Source organism: Ciconia boyciana, chromosome 12 (genome assembly GCF_034638445.1).
Source record: "Ciconia boyciana chromosome 12, ASM3463844v1, whole genome shotgun sequence".
Lineage (NCBI taxonomy): Eukaryota > Metazoa > Chordata > Aves > Ciconiiformes > Ciconiidae > Ciconia > Ciconia boyciana.
Genome location: NC_132945.1, coordinates 20,861,422 through 20,882,068, shown reverse-complemented (window position 1 = coordinate 20,882,068; position 20,647 = coordinate 20,861,422). Strand labels below are relative to the sequence as shown.

At 42.8% G+C, this 20,647-nt stretch overlaps 1 protein-coding gene across 4 annotated transcripts in view; it reads left to right on the top strand.

Annotated features, from left to right (window-relative positions):
- Positions 1–20,647, top strand: part of CAPN6 (calpain 6) — a 73,056-nt gene that overhangs the window by 44,065 nt on the left and 8,344 nt on the right. For all 4 annotated transcript variants that reach the window (XM_072877274.1, XM_072877272.1, XM_072877273.1 and 1 more), the window contains exons 6-12: positions 40–232; positions 3,978–4,171; positions 5,895–5,972; positions 7,208–7,403; positions 10,612–10,734; positions 12,445–12,647; positions 13,321–13,442. In XM_072877274.1, the coding sequence (XP_072733375.1) occupies positions 40–232; positions 3,978–4,171; positions 5,895–5,972; positions 7,208–7,403; positions 10,612–10,734; positions 12,445–12,647; positions 13,321–13,442 (1,109 nt within the window). The remainder of the gene's footprint in view (positions 1–39; positions 233–3,977; positions 4,172–5,894; positions 5,973–7,207; positions 7,404–10,611; positions 10,735–12,444; positions 12,648–13,320; positions 13,443–20,647) is intronic.

Here is a 20,647-nt window from a genome sequence, read left to right as displayed (position 1 = left end):
AGCCACTTGGTGACTGAGAATGTTCTGTGTTACCTCCAGGCTGGCTGGATCTTATGAAGCCCTAGATGGAGGCAGTGCTGCAGATGCAATTGTGGATTTCACTGGAGCAGTGGCAGAATCTATTGATTTGGTACAGGGCAAATACGGTGAGATTATTTCTGAGCAGATGAAGCTGTTTGAAGACTTGCTGAAGGTCCATAAAAGAGGCGGGTTGATCAGCTGTTCCATTACGGTATGTATAGAGAGCTGGATTTTGAGAGTTAATTTCAATGAAAAAAATCTGGAAAAAATACCATTATTAATATAAGTATATTGAGTATGTCCTTCATTTGTATGCTTTGGAAAAGTTTTGTATGGAAAAAGCTGGCAAGTTGGCAGTGCTGTCAGCCAAGTCCAACTCCATGAGCCGCTACATACAATCACAAAACCGTAAAGCCGTTTGTGCTGCCACTTTACTGTGGATCTGAAATGCTGTTCTTTCTGCATGGTCACAGTTGTGTATTGACCTGAGGTTAATACACCTGAATGCTCTATTTTACAGGCCAGATGGCAGTGTTCCATTTCTTTATTTCTTAGGGAAATCTGTTTACAGAAAACATTTCTGCTGTCACTGAGCTGCTGAGACTTCTTGACTTTGGTTGTGATGATGCAATCATCAGTGTAATACTGGAGCTGAGCTGAAAGGCTGAGCTCACTTGGTTATTCAGGTAGTCCTGTTTGTTAATAAGACTCTCCATTAGAATTAACCAGCAAAACTTGCCTACGCTGGCTAATGTGAGGCAGCTAACTCAGGCGCCTACATTAGCAGGCCGCAACCCTGAAGTTCCCTTAGTCAGTAGAGAGGGGGTGGCTTCCCCAAGGGTGACACAGGGTTGCCTTCTGTGGAAGCTTTACCTCTCTCCCTTCACTTGAGGTGCTAGAAGGCAGATGAGTAGCAGCTCCCAAAGGGGGCTACATCCTTCACACACCACAGGCAGACAAGGGTCTTGCACAGCCCCTTGCCACAGGAGGGAAACCAGTGACAACTAGGCTTAACTCTCCTTCTATCAAAGTCTGCAATGTCAGGCCATGACTGGGTAGCACTGAAATTCTCACCTTGTCTGAAGCTCTTACTGCACGTGGAGGGCTAACAAACCACCGTGGCACCTCAATATTTCCTAAAAGATTGCTTTCAAATGATTTTTAAAGTGCAGCCTTCAGGAAAGGGATCATTCTCTAGAAGTTGCAAGGTTGGCATTTAGGTGCACTTCAGCATCTTACTCCCATGCCCTCTGCTTCCAATTTAAGACCTTAACTAAGGCTAATTGTATGTGGACTTAGTTAAATCACTTAAACGCTTTGCTTTAATTTCCCTGTCTGTGAAACGAAGATCATATTACTGTAGCACTTAACTATTTCGTACCTGTAGTGTAAACTGGTGGACCCCCAAGTGTTGGTTCATTCAGAAATTCTTGTGAGTATCATGGTAGTTGTGCAGTTGTCTAGAACAACAGAAAATCAGCCATGTTTGGAGATGCCTGAGAACATTATCTGTTTAGCTGACCCTGGCCATGCACTGCCCTGCACCACTGCCATGGTACCAAAGAGGAACACATGGTACCTTCTGGGAGATGAATGTGAATCTGAGAACTCAGCTGGGATAGAACAGGAGTCCTGAACTGTCCCTCCCAGCAACATCAGGCAACAGCTCAGAAACAAATTCTTCCAGGTCTTTGGTGTTTGTTTTACCTTTCTCACAAGGTCTGAATTTTTATTTAGAAAGAATTCCATCTGGTTTGCTCAGACCAGGCTGGCAGACCAGACTTCCTGGTGTGAATTGTTGTTGTAAACATTGTTTCTGGGATGATAAGTTGCTTCCCAAATGCTAAGGCAGGTGGGTTTCTTAACATGGATCTGGTGAGGAGACAGGCTAAGTGCAGGGAGTTGTATTTTAAAAAGCAATTAATTAGAGAGTTGTAATGCCTTCACTTCTTCCTGGCATTATATTTCTGCCTGTCAAACACAGATGCTTCTAAACATGGATTACACAGGGGCTGTTCCTATTGGTTTGGCTTGACTCGTCTGCATTTATCACTTTTTGATAGATGTATTACACACACAGTGAAGCTTGTTAGGTATAGAATATTTAATACTCAAGTGGTTTTGCTGCTGACTTACAAACATGTCATAATTTTCCTTGGATTACAAAATAGCCCTGAGCTTCATCATTTAGAAATTTGAACGGACAGTAGATGTTTAAATATCTCATTTAAATAAATAAATAAATGCCTTCAGAATGAGGTGGGAAAGGCAGCCCAGCAGTAAGTAAAGCCTGGGGGATAATAAAGGCAGCAGGAGAGGTTACAGACTCCCATGCTGTCAAGGACTCTTGTTTGCTTTTAATTGTGAAAAATGCAAGTGAAAGTGTTACATTGGAGAAAGCCCAAACCCATTGGAAATGTCAGCCAGTCTTGGTGTAACACATGAGCTGATTCTTTAGGAGCTGTTGTTAGTGAAGGCAAAGAGGTCTTGGCGAGAGTCTCACAGTTGCCAGACCATCTGTCAGTTCCAATTTGATATAAATTTCTCTTTTCCTTTTTTTTTTTTTTTTGTCTGATTTCTTATCTTTGGAGACTGTACACTGTTGTATCAGTGCAACACCTGCCTTAAGAGATTGACCCTGTTTGTTTAGACAAGAGAAATTTTGAAATGGGTAAAAATATCTGAGAAAGTACTATGTGCCTTTCACCACTCTTAAGTCCATCTCTCTCCACCAGAGCAAAGGCTTGCTTGATCATTGAGCTCTTAATTAAGTTATTACAAGTTTACACACAAGGATCTGCACGGAGTCAAATCTTCCTTCCTTGCTGTCCAAGGGAATGAGTGTCTTTAGGCCCAATGGGTTATAGCCCAATAGGGGTGAGAGAGACTCTGGATATGGTTCAGTGCAAAGATGCCTATGCTGGCTCCAGCGAGTGTGTGATGAATCCAGAGGCACAACCATTTGGATTGTTTCTGGCTTAGAAGAAGGGTTATAGCACTGGCACAGCTTTACTTTCCACTGTCCTGCCTGGTATGTGTTGCTCAGAAGCAGCGTTGTCCTGGCTTTGTAAAGGGGCAGTCATTCAAAGCAACTCCAGCATCTTTATATGATACTGCTTTTCTGGTTTTAGATGTACTTAGAAGATTTTGATCTGGATGTATTAAATGAAATTGTGGTCTTTTTCAGAGCTTGACAATTTTTGTGTAGTCACAAAAATTGCATCTGATCAGGTCTAGTCATCCGGCAGGACAGGTGACTGCCTGATCACTGCTGGGAACTAGGCTGCTCATGTGAAGTCTATGAGGAGCAAACCCAGTTCCTAAGAAAGCTTGCAGATCTGCCAGTTGCCACGTAAGAGAGGCCTGCCAGGTCACGAGTGAGGTACAGGACAGGTTTGACAAACGGCTAGAAAGTTTTCTTGCCTGTGCCCTCTATCTTTACCCACTGCCAGTAGTCTTCTTGGGTATCAAATTTACCCCAACACAGAAACAGGCATTGGACTCACTGGCTAAATCCTTAGGCCCTACAAAGTGTCCAGCTGAGGATACCACCAGACAGTGCCGTGTCTGAGCACAGTCATCAATATCCATAAGAGCCATTTTGTAAAGATGGCAAGATTTTGGAAGGGCTGATAAAGGTTATCTATCAGCCCAGTCTTTAACTCCCTGAGGCCAGGAGGAGACAGAATGGCTGTGGCAGGCAGTACTCTCCTATGCTCTGGGCTTCTGTCTGCTAGGACTTGTCTGGCACTATCACGCAAAAGACCAGACTCGTAAGCCACTAGTTTTGAGTCCCAGCGCTGTTGTTTTCCTGCATAGTCAAATCACTTGGGAAGGGAACGTATAGCTCTGTGAAAGGAAACAAGCCTTCCCCATCCTGCCCCTCTAACACATAGCTGTCAGGTCCCTCAATTATGTGAGTTCTTTTTTTTTAATTGTCATTCTTGGTGCTAAAGGCTTCCTCTGGCAGTACCAATGAAGCGGAGACAGTGATGGGTCTTGTCGTCGGCCATGCCTACTCAGTGACTGCAATTCGGAAGCTGCGCCTTGGAGAAAGGCTCATATTCTCTTTTAAGGCAGAAAAGCTGTTCATGATCAGGCTGAGGAATCCCTGGGGAAAAAGAGAGTGGAACGGTGCCTGGAGCGACAAGTAAGTGCTGCAAATCCAGCGTCAAAGGACTGAAACTGTCATTAGGGCCACTGGACGTTAGATGCACAGTTAAACACTGTTGAGACACAAAGTCAGTCTGCAATACTTAGTGATGGCTGAACCGTTGTGCCATCTCTTCCCAAGTATAGTGTTCTCTGAGCAAATGAACACATCCTGGAGGAGCCAGGAGGTTATGGCTTCCTGGACCTTAGTTTACTGTGTGCATCATTCTGGCACACTGGAGCATGAGTAGAAAAATAGCCTACGATTAAGGTGATGAGTCAAGAACATGAGGTTTGTTCCCAGCTTCACCACTGAGTTTGTCAGTGACTTAGTTTCTCATCTGTAATCGCTAGCTGCTGGGGATGGTATAAGTCTTTTATTCTTAGATAATTTAAGTGACTGGTGAAAAATGCTGTAAAATTACTGTATTTGTGATGTCTTGAATTATTTTCTAATGAATTTTAATGTGGGCCATGAGCTTAGCAGGCACCCGTACAAAGACAGAAATGATTGCTGGAGGGAATGTATTCCATCACTGGCAATTTACACATGAAAAACATTTAACTAGGATGTTACAGTTCAACACTGTGCTTACCAGCCACTGTTAGCATTTAATGTTCTTAACAAAAGCATATTAAGTTCTTAACTTCCATACTTTAGCTAGCAAAAGCCTATTGCTTTCAAAGAGTTTGGTTCAGGTGAAATGCAAAGAATGTGCAGAAGAGCTCCTGTGTCTTGTTTAACCTAAGCCCTTTCGGTTCCCTGCTAGCCCTTGTCTTGGCACAGCTGCCACTTATTCCAGTGGAAGCACTGAGGAGTCTGAGGTTGGCCCATGGTTTTTGGCCTAACAGAATTAAACTGAGAATTTCCAAATAGGTTAAGAAAATGTCTGTTATGGCAAGCAACCTCCCTTCCCTCCTGCCAGCCACCTTCAACTTTATCCTTCCAGTACTTTTGGAAAGGGAGTGGGGAATTGTGGCTCTGTTTCTCTAATGTAACACACTAGGGAAGGGGCTCATGCTGTCTTCTACCATGTTGTCTGATTTAAGCATCAGACTGCTTGCATTCAGGATCCTGTGCTCCCCTGCAGTCAGTGGAAAGAGGCAGGTGCCTCCAGGGGACAATGCAGAGCCCATCAGTTATATGCTAACGCAGGCAATGAAGCATCTGTGCAGTGTGGTGTTAACTCTGGAAACTGGACACTAGGCTCGTGCTGCAACAGTTTCTTCTCAAAGGCTCTCTGGGGAAATCTCAGACCTCAGGCTTGTTTTATTTAAGGAGATTGAAAGACAAAGAGAATACTCTGGTCTAAGTGAAGTGTTCAATAAGCTCCTGAGGAGGAAAACCAGGTTTCTTTTAAAGGGCCTTCAGGGAATAGAGTCAATCTCATATGACCTTCCAAACTAGCTGTTTAAGTGTCCTAAGGGAGGGTGTAACAAAGGAAATCAATAAGGTTCTGCTCTAGTTGTGCCAATTTCCCATTCATCCCTTTCTTTTTTAGTAGCTTTCAAATCAATTAATGTTTTAAAACTCCTCCTGTAAGCCCCATACTTTCTTCCTGAATATCATCTGTCCTTTCAGTACTCCAGTGTTACCTTTAAACAAGGGACCATGAGAGAATTTTACTTGAAATTTTTTTTTTCCAGGTGAGAGTATTTAAGTTATTAATCATCTTTGTCGTTCTTTTTTTCCCCCCCTCTTTTTTTTTTTTTTCTTTTAGTTCTGAGGAGTGGAAGAAAGTCAGCAATTCAGAACGTAAGAGCTTGGGACTCACTCTTGAGAATGATGGAGAGTTTTGGTGAGTGGGAGTCATGTGAAGGGCTTGGAGATATTGGCTACACAGAGTAATTGTCATTAATTCTGCCATTTGACAGCTTCGAAAACAACTTCCCCAAATGGGTAAGATTATCCAGCCCTGGCACAAGGTCTGTTTCTTTTAAACTCTCAAGGGATGACAGAGAACAGAAAAAATGGATTAAAAACTAGTAGAACAAAATTAGTAGCTCTATAAACTATACTAGTCGCTAGTATAAGTTTCAAACACCCTCAAAATCTATTATCTATATTTAGGACATTCACTCAGAATCCAAGACAACACATGGGCTGGTTTACATGACAGAATGCCAAATATTGAACACACTGTCAATCCTGTTTACTGACTACTGCACCTATCTGTTGGATTTCTAGGTCAACCGCGGCTGAGGTATCTAAGTACAATTGCAGACAATGAATTTTGATATTTTTCAGTGTTTTCCAGCATGGGCACAAGAAGTGTTCATTCTCTACTGAATCTCTAGAACATTAATAATTTTGACTCTGCTTTAAGCTTAGATATACCAAGGCAGTCCAGCAACTTCTTCAGTAGATCATCAATATTGCATCAAGCATTCTGGCAGGGCTCAGTATGAAACATCTTCTGTTTGCTTGGTTTTGTCAGAACTGGCAACTGGAAGCCAGCTGTAGGGTTTGGTTCTGGGCCATTAATAAGCCCGGACATGATAGTAGTTCAGAGATACCAAGCTGTTAGAGGAGGTGAATGTTTTTTAACTGCTCTGCAATCCAGTCTGTCACTTTAGCAGGCACAGGTTATAGCACTGAGATGGTGCTAAATAAATGCTATGTCCATAGTACAGAGGTTTGAGTCATGCTCAGGGACAGATGTAACAATAACGACCGTAATAATGAGGAGTGGATAGTGCTTTGGTTGCAGGTAATATCTTTTGCCTTTGCAAAATATGTTATCAAATCCAGCCTGGTAGATGAAACCTATCCTTTAGGCTTAGGTGCTGCAACAGAACAGACCAAACACACTGAGGTGATATTTCTCTAAATTAAGTTCTAAGATAGTGTGATTGTGGCTTCACAAGTATTTCCACATGGAGAGCTTTCCAGTGAATCAGTTTGTCCTCTGGGCAGCTGAGCAATGCCTCCTCTTAAATTAGTGGAAGATTTTGTGTGTTACTTTGGCTCTTTGTGTGAGTATCACTGTTTATTTTTAAATAAACCATTACTTTTCTGGTGTCCATGGAATAGGATGACATTTGAGGACTGGTGTAAGAATTTCACTGATGTGGACATCTGCCGGATTGTGAATACCTCCTACTTCAGTATCCACAAGACCTGGGAGAAGAAAATGATGCGTGGGGCTTGGGCAAAGGATTCAGAGCCCCTGCTAAATCGCTCTGGTGGATGCTTTGATAACAAAGAGACCTTCCTTCAGAATCCCCAGGTGGGAATCCCTGTATTTTGTGAGGTATTGAAGTGTATCCACTTCATCTAGGGCTTCTGAAGTATCCACCCTGTTTAGGAGCTGGCAGTGACTGCTTGACAGAAATCTCATTGCCAGTGTCTGTCCTCTGGGAGTATGCTGCTTCACTGCATGTTTCAGTGATTTCTGTGAAATCTCTCAGAAGAGTTTAGATCATGTTTGGGGCTGATAAGTCAGACACACCAGGATTAGTGAAGTCCTGCCTGGACTTCTTTCAGTTTCCCAGTTGCAGAAAGGCAGCAAGTGTGATTTTCTAATGACAGAATGCCATTCACTTAACACCGTTAAACAGACTGAGGATTTGGTCCACTGTATTTAGTTAGTATCCCTTTGTATTAATCTAAGATTCTGAAAGTACCTAGTCTCTTCCCCAAGCTCACCCTCTCATCAGCATTACAGAATTTTCCTTGTCTCATCCTACCTGGTAATTTTCAAGCTATTCAGTTTATCTGTTCATGCATTCTTACTCCATTTCTCACCTTCCTGCCCTTCTCAGTGTTGTACGTTTTCATCCCAGCGCATGCAAATTCAGGCATAAAACTTCCCTTACTGTCAATGAGATCTGGGAACTTATTGCTTTCGTTATTACTTTGAAAACTGACCTTTCTGTTCTTTTGTAATTCACCACATACTTTAGATTAATTAAAGATGTTCTTGTGTCTGCTTCCCTGCACTTGTATGGGAGGTTTCTGTCTGCACCCCTCAATTTTCATAGCAGGATATTGGAGAAGTGCAGCCTTTGCTGTTCAGACTAGGAGTGAATCTCAAACTCCCAGCTCATCCTGTCATATAGGTGTAGATGGAGAAGCAGTTCTTCACTGCTCTGTCTTCTGTCAGTGCCTCATTTCCAGAGGGTGATTTTATTCAGATACTCCCCTGTATGATTCTGGACATATTCCAAGTGCTTGTCTCAGTCTCATTTGTAAGTGTTTAGCTGCCACAGAGAACAAAATAAACACGTTACGGTTGAGTGCAATGCCTGATGCAATGGAAGTTCTTTTTATTCCAGTGTTATCTCTAGGTTAGTTGATTAAAAGGCTCTTAATAGCAGCGCTGGAACACATTTATGTTAGCTTAGGGCCATTGTAAATTACTGTGGTACATACTACCATAGTCTAGAGATAATCTCTGTCTGTTCTCCCTGAGTGAAATGCCTGACAGTGAGGCCTCCTGTGAAGTCTATCTGTACCGAGAGGGACTGTGACACTTCCAGACCCTTTAAAATAAGGGAATTTAAGCCAAGTATAAATGTATTCCTACAGCCACCTGCTGATTTCCAGATTGTTACCCATTAGGACAGCTGAAATCTCATCAGATCAAAGATTGTCACAGTTGCATAACTCTCATCAGACCAAGAGAGCTCTCTTGCACTCTCACAGTTCCCCTTCCACACCTCCATTTGCCCTGGAACACTCTAGGCTATCTGGCAAGGTAACACTGCATATGGTTCAACAGGAACAAGAATGAACATGTGCCTTACTAGGTGTTGCTGTATATTTATATCTTGCTTTTTAGATTCTCTTTGCAGAGGCTCTTTACAACCCCTAGGACTCTCTTCAAAGTCCTGTGCTTTCTCTGCTGCAATATTGATATAGCACACAAATAAGACTACAAAGAAGCATCGCATTTATACCAAAAAACAGCCAGCCCAGAATAGCAAGCAGTAGTTCTGTAGGACGCCAATCTGGACTGTAAATACCATGAACAACTAATGAAGCCCAGAGGCTTGGGAAGGTATTGATTTTCTTTCCAATACTGCTGTGCTTCACCAACTCTGCTAGAATTTGGTGTTTCCTCCATGTGGGTGTGAGACTGCCTGAGACAGTGAGGGTCAGGGGTGAGAAATGGAATGGAGCCTTATTCTGCAGAGCTCTAACCACAGAGGGATGTGAAGTCATTACAGGGGATCGTTCCACAACCGTAACCAAGGCAATCTCAGTACCTACCTCAGAGCACAGCTCAGTGAGGATTTGCTTTTTAGCAGCTCTTGGAGAGCAGGGAGGAGGGAATTGAACCACTGATGATATTCCTCTCCATGCTGTCAGAGAATTTCGGCTTAAATCAGAACGTGTGGTGCACATAGCACCCAGCTGTGCACCACTGCAGTTCTATGCTTTTATTTGTTTGCTTCACATTTAAAGATCTTTGAGGATGGAAGAATACAGCATCTGTCTAAATTTGGTGTAAATAGTGTCCTCTTCCCCTCCACTGGTTCTGACAACTCTGATTTGCCCTCCGTATGCACGAAAGAAACAGAATTTAAAGGAGTCTCTAACAGTGAACGAATTTGAGTGTTTAATTCTTTGTTGTATAAAGAAACACCTATCTGACCCTTTTTGTCTACTTGAAAGGGTACATACTTACTCGTGAACTGGTATGGTAGTGATATAATGTAAGCAATTCAAGTCTGATTTATTGAGATAGGAACTGCTGCCTAAACCTGAAATAATTTCCTTTGGTTGGTCTTAAACCCAGGTTGATTCATTTTTACTTTAAACAGTTTGGATAAAACATTTGCATGTTAAAGATGCAAGAGTCCTTAGCCCTTTTTACTGGGTATTCCTAAGACTTTCAGGAAAATTAAGAAAGTCCAGAATTAGCATTCCTGTCATTCTTATATTAAATAGAAATTGTAGGTTTAGAACAAAGTTGTGGGTTTTGGATTTTTTTTAACTAAGATTTGGAAGATTCCTTCATTTGCAGGTCCTGTATAAAGATGTTTGAAATTTACAGGCCCTGCTTAGATATTCAAGTTAAAAGAAGAATAAAAAATTATCAAAGACCCCATCTGGAGTCTGTTGGTTTGATTTTTTTATCTCACTCCTGATTTATATATATCTAAATAAAAATTAATCTTTTGCCTTTTGCTTTCAGAGGAGATGTTCTCTTCTGCTGCCTCAACAGTTATTCTGTAATACTGTCTCACTCTGTCCTTTATGTGAATTACCTGTTTCAGTGTCTCTGATATTTTTGGTTTAAAGATCCTTATTATTAGCATTAATTTTCAGCTGGGAATTGCTGGGAATGTCTGTTATATGGAGAACCCTCCTCCCACCCCCAAATGTATTTTCAATTGCCTCCTTTGTATGCACGTGTTTCCTTGATGATGGCTTTATCCTCAGTATCCTAAGGCATTTCTAACAGCTTACCCTCTTCTCTCTTCTACTAGTACGTCTTTGATGTTAAGAAGACTGAGGACAAAGTGTTGGTCTCATTACAACAGGAGGATCGCCGCAAATACAAGAAAGAAGGGAAAGGAGACAGCATCCCAATTGGCTTTGAAATATTCAAGGTAGGCAGCCATCTGCACTCCTGGTTCAGAGTTTGTTCAGCAGTCCTGCTTCATCCTGGCAATGAGATCTTTGGCAGATAGAGGCATGATTATCATGGTGGGGTCTGGCTCTCCTCTCAACGTAAGCTTTGCATGTGTCCTGCACTCAGTCACCAGAGCTGACATTAGACAGACTATTTGAACTAAATTGAATTTAGTTCAATTCAAACTCTACTTGAACTAAAGGAACATAAGTAATTTTTTCTTACTGCAAAAGAATTTTAAATGCTTTTCCTACCCCAAGCTTTGAAGACAAAGACAAAACAATATTAACACTTGAAACATGGAGGGTTTTTTTTTCTCCTTCTCGCTTGAGGCTCCTGCCTCCATTTCATTGGCAAATACATCCAAGTGAATAAGTTTGAAAAGTCTGTAGTTTTTATTTTGCCACTTAGAAAGAAGAGTCAAGAGTGTTTTCAAAAGCTGGAGTAGTGAGTAGGAAATGAGCATATGTGAAAAGGAACCAAACGGATCCCAAACAGTAATTTAATTGCACTCACAGGGCAAATTGAGTAAAATGAAAACATACGAACTGAAAGAAAGAGGAAAGTAAGGGAAACAGCTATGCATCTGCTTTTTCACTGAGGATCAGGATTATCTTATCATCTGTTGCTATAGCTAGTGGGACTACACTGAGTCTATGGCCCTACCCTAAAAAATAGTCAGTTTTTAACAGTCAGAGCTGCTGGCATCTGCATCACACCTATTCATTTGACAATCACCTGTTAACCACATATATTAAAAAGTGTCATTACAGAAAGTAGCATAATTTACCTTGCCTTGTTCATGCCTGTATATCCAATTTGGAAAGGTTTGGCAAAGAAAATCACACCTTCAGAAAAGTATCAGTGCTCTATCTTTATTTCTGTTCAATAATTTTTCTATTTCAGAAGTGTTCTAACTCACCAGGCTCATTATCATGACTAAAGGCCTTTGGAAGACCATGGCCTAAATTATCTGAAGACAAAAGAGAACTATCAGAAAAGAATGTAGGGCTGTCTGTGCCCCCAGCAGCTGCTTAAGAAATAGGTTTATATTTTAACTGTGCTGTGGCAAACATCAGTTCCCTGAAGAGGGTGTTAATAGTTAAGCACAGCTTCAAGGCTTAGAACAAAACATAAATGGTTATTCTGTGGCTTTTGTATTCAGGAAAGGGCAATTAAAATACAGCTGTGTGCATCTGGATTGAGAGCCTGCTATGTAAGACTGGAATGCTCTCTCTATGTGCTAGAGAACGGAGGCAGATGAATCTCAGCCTCATCTAAGATGGCAGCGTAGCTCAGTGGGTGGAGTCCTTGGAGCGTGCATGCATCTCTGAAAGTATTCAAAACTCTGCAGCGGCATTATGTCTCTGTTAGTGGATGCATGTCTTTGCCAGTATGAAACTTTCACCTCCACTTAGGGGTATACATGTATATACATACCGATGCAGTGAAGTGCAGAACAGCACTGCTTGGAAGCCTGTCCGGGCTAGCACTTGGAGCACTGGGTTGCCCATCAGGACTATCTCTGCCACAGCTTCAGTGGGTGAAAAACCATTTGCCAAACCATTTGCCTTTATTGCATGTTTTCTTTTCTACCCATGAAAGGCTGTCATGTGCAGGGAAAATCCTGCCTGTTAGCTCTGATGTCCCTCCTTGCATTAATCCCTATGCTGCTCTGTGGCTGTAGGTGGAGGATAACAGAAGCTACCGACTACACAAGCTGACTGTGCAGGAGAGAGTGGCCACATCTCTGTACATCAACACACGCACTGTGTTCTTGAAGAGGATCCTTAAGCAAGGCCGCTACATCCTTATCCCAACGACATACCATCCTGGCATCATTACAAAGTTTATCCTGAGACTTTTCACAGATGTGCCATCAAAACTCAGGTAGGTTGCACTCACAGCTACATGAGATCTTCCCTTGCCCACATTGGCTGCACCTCCTTGGAAATGGTTGCCTGGCTGCCCTCAAATATCCCTGACTCACTAGCTCGTATTGCTCCAGTACTAGGCCCTTGAGATGGTCAGGGTCAACTCCAAGAATCTCCAGATGGCTCACCGGGATTTGTGCATGGTCAGGACATTTTTACTTTGGAACCTAGTAAACAGTTCAGTTTGGGTCTTTTGAGCTTTCGGTTTGGCTTTTGTAGTTGCCTCCAGTTCTAGGTTAGAACGCTGAGCACTGGTGCTTGCAGTTACAGTTGATACTGTTTATTTCTTTGACCATCTCCTTTGAAACCAGTGGTTGTCTGTGAGGGCAAAACTAGTGTTCTGTGAAATCAGGCCTGCTGAATTTTTTTCTTGCTTTGATACTATTTCCCGTGATTTAAAGGGTTTTTTTCCACCACTTTGCTGCCATGCGAAGGATGACACACATTTGGTTTACTTTGCTTTGCTCTACTTTTTATTTCTTAAGTCTGTCATTTCTGTACCATAAACTTCCAAAATGGTAGATGAGGAAAGAGTACAAATCTCATGTTCTGAAAATGCCAAATTTCCACAACCATTGATTATTTGCTTGACATTCGTTGGTTCAATTGCTTTTCCCATGATTTTTCAGGGAGCTAGAGGCAGATAAGCCTAAAATGACATGTTGGAGTCTTCTTTGCGGCTATCCACGCAGAGTCACCCAAATCAAAATTCACTCTGCAGAAGGTTTACAGAAGCAAGACAGATCAGGCGGTAAGTGTAAAGCGAGCCTGGAAGAGTAGAAGGGGCTTCTTCAGTCCTCTAAAGATGATCTGAGTTGATATGTAAGCAGTCAGAAATTATCCAAACAAACTGAAGATTTATGGAATTTTTTCCCAGCATGCTGTAAAATCTGGTCAAAAGGAGAGATCAGATGAATAAGATGATGCAAAACTGCAGGAGTTGTGTGTCATCTGTGCTGGTCCAGATGGGTGGTAGTAGCCAGACCGTCCGGAGAAGCTTTTTGTGGGGATTAGTAAGAAATTCATCTTTCAGGGTTATGTGTTTTCTAAATGGAAAATATCCAGGGAGACAGCTGAATCACACAGACTCATGTAGTGTATTACACTTACCTCAGCAATGTCATTCACGGCCTTCAGAGCACTTTGTTCTTCATTACCACAAGCTTAATAGCACTTCACAGAGGAAATTATGGTTTTCAAACAACCATTTTCAGCTGGGTAAACTAGGGCAGGGAGAGGTTAAATGACTTGTACAGGACTGTGTATCTGCTTGACTAACCTGATCTCCTTCTATGACAAGGTGACCTGCTTAGTGGATGAGGGAAAGGCTGTGGATGTTGTCTACCTACACTTTAGTGAAACCTTTGACACCACTTCCCACAGCATTCTCCTGGACAAACTGGCTGCTCATGGCTTGGATGGGTGTACTCTTCGCTGGGTAAAGAACTGGCTGGATGGCCGGGCCCAAAGAGTTGTGGTGAGCGGAGTTAAATCCAGTTGGTGGCCGGTCACAAGTGGTGTTCCCCAGGGCACAGAATTGGGGCCAGTTCTGTTTAATACCTTTATCAATGATCTGGACAAGGGGATTGAGTGCACCCTCAGTAAGTTTGCAGACAACACCAAGTTGTGTGGGAGTGTTGATCTGCTTGAGGGTAGGAAGGCTCTGCAGAGGGATCTGGACAGGCTGGATCGATGGGCCAAGGCCAATGGTATGAGGTTCAACAAGGCTCAGTGCCGGGTCCTGCACTCGGGTCACAGCAACCCCATGCAACGCTACCGGCTTGGGGAAGAGTGGCTGGAAAGTGCCTGGCAGAAAAGGACCTGGGAGTGTTGGTTGACAGCCAGCTGAATATGAGCTAGCAGTGTGCCCAGGTGGCCAAGAAGGCCAATGGCATCCTGGCTTGTATCAGAAATAGTGTGGCCAGCAGGACTAGGGCAGTGATCGTGCCCTTGTACTCGGCACTGGTGAGGCCGTACCTTGAATGCTGTGTTCAGTGTTGGGCCCCTCACTACAAGAGAGACATTGAGGGGCTGGAGCGTGTCCAGAGAAGGGCAACGGAGCTGGGGAAGGGTCTGGAGCACAAGGCTGATGGGGAGCGGCTGAGGGACCTGGGGTTGTTCAGCCTGGAGAAAAGGAGGCTGAGGGGAGACCTCATCGCTCTCTACAGCTGCCTGAAAGGAGGGTGTAGAGAGGTGGGGTCGGTCTCTTCTCCCAGGTAACAAGTGATAGGACGAGAGGAGATGGCCTCAAGTTGCGCCAGGGGAGGTTTAGACTGGATATGAGGAAATTTTACTTCACTGAAAGGGTTGTCAAGCATTGGAACAGGCTGCCCAGGGAAGTGGTTGAGTCACCATCCCTGCAGGTATTTAAAAGGCATTTGGATGAGGTGCTTATGGACATGGTGTAGTGGTGGTCTTGGCAATGTTAGGTTTATGGCTGGACTTGATGATCTTAAAGCTCTTTTCCAACCTAAACAATTCTATGATTCTATGATCTACACATCAAAGGAAGTGTCCTGAAGGACACTAGAATGTCTTTCTGGCACCTGATGTTGACAGTTAATTAGGAGACTTGTCCAGTTGTCATTTCCTTCCTCATTTTCTACTCCTACTCTCTGTCTGTCAGCCTTCATTTTCCATGACCAGTGCAAAAGAAAAAGGTAGACACATCCAGCACTGAGTGATCGGTAGGGAGAAAGCAAAGGAGCAGAGACAGTACAGTGAAATTGGAACAGGAAACTAAAGAGGTTCCTGAAATGTCTGCTGTCGTTGCTCCAGATAACTCTTCAGCTCTCTTCAGTTTAAGATGTGGAGCTCAGCTACATTAACTTCTTGTGGTAGAGAAGGCATTAGACTTAGACCTGTACTACAGTTCATCTTCAGTCTCACAAAGCAGCTATAAAATTTCTCCCACCAGCTGGCTACAATTTTATTCCAGTCCCCTTTTCATAGTTATTCCTGGTACCCACTGAGTCGTGACTAAATGTACTTTTCACTGTGAAAGCCACTTTCTGTTAACTCTGGTTGTCTCTTCAGGGGACAGGAATGTTAGAAGGAAGAGATATAGAAAATTGATTCAGGTCTTTTTTTCTTGGTACTTTTCTTGAAAAACAGGAGCCACAAACGCCTCAGTCAAACAAGTAGTACGGCTCCACGTTCTCAGCAAGGCAGGATGGATGGGTGAGACTGAAGGGGCTATATGTGACAAGAATAGCAGAGCAGTGCATTGAGGCAGTATGTTCTTGTTCTTGCCCTGTGAAGGACATTTTCATTTTTAAGGGTGGGGGTTTTTTTTTGCTTTTAAAATTATTTAAACATTTTTCTCTAACATTCCCTGCAGTAAAACAATAAAAGCCAATTCTCCACCCTTAGCATTTCACAATCCTTAGGATGATTAGAGTCTTGACAAGATCATTAAAAACAATTGCCTGCAGCTGCCAAAGACCAGGCTTGAGCTCAGAAAGCATTGTGGGATTTGGTGCATTGTGACACAGACCCTCAGGAATATACAAATAGGGCTTACAACCAATGTGTAATAGATATTCTACCTATAGCACAGCCCAAATACCTTTAAGACCCAGTACAACCGCACATGGTCAGGCTGAATTGAAGCATCTTCTTCCATTTCGATTTCAGCATCCAGTGTTGGGCTGATGATTACCCTGACAGAACTGAAAAGGTAACCTATTGTGGGAAGAACTGTCTAGGAAATGGACTCACAGATTTTCTGTTTAAACCTAAGCAAAACTTCTGCTTGATTATTTTATCTGCTGAAAAAATGCAGAATTGGGTCAAGTGATACTATTTGTGAATGAATATTGAATTCATCGAGTGGCTGAAAAAAAGCCAGTCTAATTGTCAATTTTTTTCTGAAGTGTTTCCATTTCCCTGTGTGAAACAACATGCCATTTATAAATTCATCAAAAGCATATGGGGATCTGAACACAAAACCTAAATGAATCTTATTGTTTGACTTTGAATAAAACTTCACCAAAAAAGTTAAAATATTGTCCTTTTGTATCAACATAAAGCGTTCAGTAAAAGACTTTGTCTCTTTTCAGCCTGTAATTCCAACTCTCATCCATTCAGGGGGCACTGAAGGAGAGCCGAGTTACTTCACTTCAGTAGCTTCCCCATTATCTTGAATTCTGCTATGAAATCCCTGTCTGAGTCTTTCTTTATTAGCCTTTTTTTTTCTATAAGTATCTCCAGCTCACAGAGTACCTGCACAGATTGTCTTGCAGAATGCCACATCTTATAGCAGCTTCAGACAAATGAAGTAGGGAGAGTGTGTAAATAAAAAAACCCATGAAGCCAAATGTGCGCTGCTGACATTTGTGCTACACAATAAAATCAAGCTGCGCAATGACAAGGATAACGCCCAGAACTGGCACTCTGCCTTCTAAGGACACCTTGCTGGGAAATTTGGCAAAGCTCCCGATTGATACTAGGGTCCATTTTTGGTAACATAAAAAGCTGGGTATTGTACATGTTTCTCACATTTGGGGTTTTTTTTGGTAGATTAAAAGAGTGGATATAGAAATTCCCTGAAGCACACTGGCTGGCTGGATTGTAAATTTACACTAGAAAGTAATGTGTCCAGGGACATTAAATATCCCATATTCTAAGATTGCTTCCTCATACTGCCACAAAAGAATGCAACTCCTTGTCATCTCTCATCTCCTCTCTGGCTTCTCTGGATCCATGCCTGGACCCTCTCCCATGCTTATCTCAAGGAGAAATAGCAGCCAGGCATTTGAAAAAGATGAGCTTTCTCAGAAGTGAGTTTAGACCTCGAAGTCACATGGGCAGTTACCGAAATACCAGCCTTACCTGCTGCTCCTGGAGCATTTCCTGATGCGAACTAGACTCAAAAGTCAACAGCAGCCTCCCGTCTAATCAATACTGTCAGTTGAAGGCCACACAGCAATTGCCATTGGGAGCGACAAGTAGAGGCTTCCTTTCAGGTTGGGCACAGTCAATATGTTTATTCAAGTAGAAAATAGGTAGATTAAGTGGTTGTGTTTTCCTGCTGCTAAGAGGACCTCACACAAAGGTTACTCATTTTCTGGTGTGAAGGTTGATGGCAACTCGTTCCTATGTGAGCTGCTGCGTCTGATGAGCCCCACTGCGTTTCACAAGGGTTTCCTGACTTCACCTTCCGATCTGCAGCATCTCAGCTCTCAAGCTGCTGCTTTTCTTACGCTCAGTCTCTGTCGTCTGTCAGCTGTATTCCACCTTGTTCAGCCACCTGCCCGGTTCGTCGCTGTCATCCCTTAGCATAGAGAGAAGACAAAACTTGATGATAAAGGAGGAGGTTATGATTCATTCTGAAGCCTCTGAGAACTGAGACATGGCATTATATTTCTGTGACAAACTGTCCTGAAAACATCAGGATGTCTCTATACTCTTGTTATCCCACCAGTGTGAGGTTGTTTACCCGGTGTGCTATACACACAGAGCAGAGGTATTTTTATTTCATGTCTGCGCAGAGATGGGTGCTAGGTGGAAGCTCCACAAAGCTAGCACAAAGTTCGGTCATACAGGTACAGTATTTATAGTCTAGTTATGCATAGGCATAAGTAATTACACAAAGCAGTTTTCTATTGGTCTACATTTCTCTTATTTCAATTTAAAGCTACAGTGCTACTTTAATATTCTGCGCACGCTCAAAGGTGAGGAGTCTCTGCTTGGGCCAGGGTCTCCAGCTCAAGGGGTGTGACTTTTAGTACTATAATGAGGATAGTTCTCGTGAGGGTGCTTCTTATCACACTTCTACTAGTTGTTTCAGATGGTTCCCAAAACATTTTAATTAGCTTACATATTCCTTTAGGATGTGCTTCTCTCCCAAGGACAGTAATTCTTGTTTAGACATTCTGCTTTCCAGCCTGAATCCCCCCTATCAGCTTTAGGTAAGCCTTGGCCTTCCACCAGCTCCTGTTAGACTACACTGTTAGACTACACTCTGACACTGGGGTATGCAGTTGCAGAAGGTAAGAGCAGCCTAAACAGAGACACCTTTTTTGATACAACTTGGATAGAGGGATTTTAGACTTGAATGCACTGTTCTTCGGATAAGCCCATCACTGTCATCTGAGAGTTGGGCTTAGCACAAATTTCTGAGCAACTGCTTAAAACTGGAAGAGAATGAAGATTGCATAGCAAGTGCACACCCAGCCTGGTTCATGAGCTGGTTGTCATCAGAACCCTGCTCCCTGCCAGAGGAAGGTTGTTTAATCTCTATTTTAAATGTTTATTAGAAAGCTCCCCCTTGCTGCTGTCTTTGATCCATCGTCCTGTCTGGAAAAAGTAATGGATGATTTGCTGTTATCAAGACTAGTGGATTAATCTAGCTGCCCAGACTCAATTCTGAATGCATATAGGCTGCTTCTCTTGGAAGTACCTCTCTCTGAGTTAGCTTGTTCTGAAGTTGATCCAACTGTGAGCCAAGTGCAGTGGCAGGTTTGCAAGAAGATAAGGAAGCACTGTGTGCTTGGAGATTTTCTGTCTCTCGTTCCCAGGTCTGTCTTAAAAATTGCTCTTGCTACTGTCTGTCACACTCTTTTCCCAAGAGCTTATCTTTGAGAACAAATCACCTTTTGCATTTTTAAGTCTTCCCACTGAAATTCCATGTTGAATTTGCATGTTTGGTTGCCTTTCACCACTTCTTTTCTAAACTAGGTATTGTGATCCCCGGTATGCGACAAACCTGGTAAACAAGAGTATCTGGTACTTTTAATGGCAGTTGCCTTGGGAGCAGTCTGAGAAATAGAAGGAAGGAGGAGGCAAAAAGCAGCTGGTAAATATCCAGTCAAAGCATGAGAAGGGAAACAGAGAGAAAACGGAGCAGAGATGGGGGGAGGATCTACTGATGCCAGTGGAAAGACTCCCTTTTATTATCTGTATTGCAGGAGAAGCTAAGAGGTATCACATGAGCAAAGACTCAACTGCAAAAGGCAAAAACAACCTGTTGTAATTCCCAAGGCATTGCTTGTGTCTCAGCACTGTGTCTGCTCTGTTTGGCCCATGCCTTTTTCCAGTGACTGAGTTTGTCATAGCTCTCCGTATACCAGTAAGAGTGGTCTAGCTGGAGAAGAGTGGGAATGCTCTGAGAACTTTTTCTTCAGAACGTTTTCTAGAAAGCCTTTTGTGTTTGGTACAGTGCTGAACTATGTGGATGTTAGACCCGCAGTCCAATTCTCAAAAAAAAAACCCCTAACAAAGTTAGCGTTGGACTACTGTGCATAGATTTCTTTAAGCCTTAGAAATGTCATTACTGTTCAAGTGTTTCTGGCTTTTACAGTTTTCAACTTTTTCCTTTGCACTGTTCTTTCGTACAACTTCCCAATACAACACCACCGCCACAGGACGGAGATGAAACAGTTGTTTGTACATAGCACGGTGTTCAAGGCATAGCTTGAGTCATGTGTGCCTGAGAACTGAACCCCATCCTCCTTCCACTGCCAGAGCAGTTGCCAGAGTAGCAGCTCCAGTTCTTTTCATTCCCAGCTCATGGCAAATAGTAGGATGTTGCTGTTCCATGTTCCTAGCCCTTTCTGCATTGTCTTTGTACTGTAAATGAACCAGGCCCGGAGATGCAAAGAAGTGGGCCAACTGTAGCTGAGAACGTCCCTTGTCTCATCCCACATGTGCAGCTCTCCCATTTCTTTCTTTTGTTCTGGGATTGGAGTCAGTCCTAATATAACTGACCACTCAGCAATGCCATCATGAGGTCGTGCTCTGCAGGTACCTTTCATGTTCCTCATCTGCCTCCCTCTTTTTTTCTAGCTCTTTCTGAGAATTTGAATCTGTTTCTTTCAAATGTTAGCTTTCCTTTTCCTTTCAGTTAGCAAGCCCCTTCATTAACAGCTCCCTCTTCCAGCAGATATGCCTGTTACCTCTTTAAGCTCTGTGTCCTTTCCCCACCCCTTCTTATGCCCTTTATCTCTTAATTAC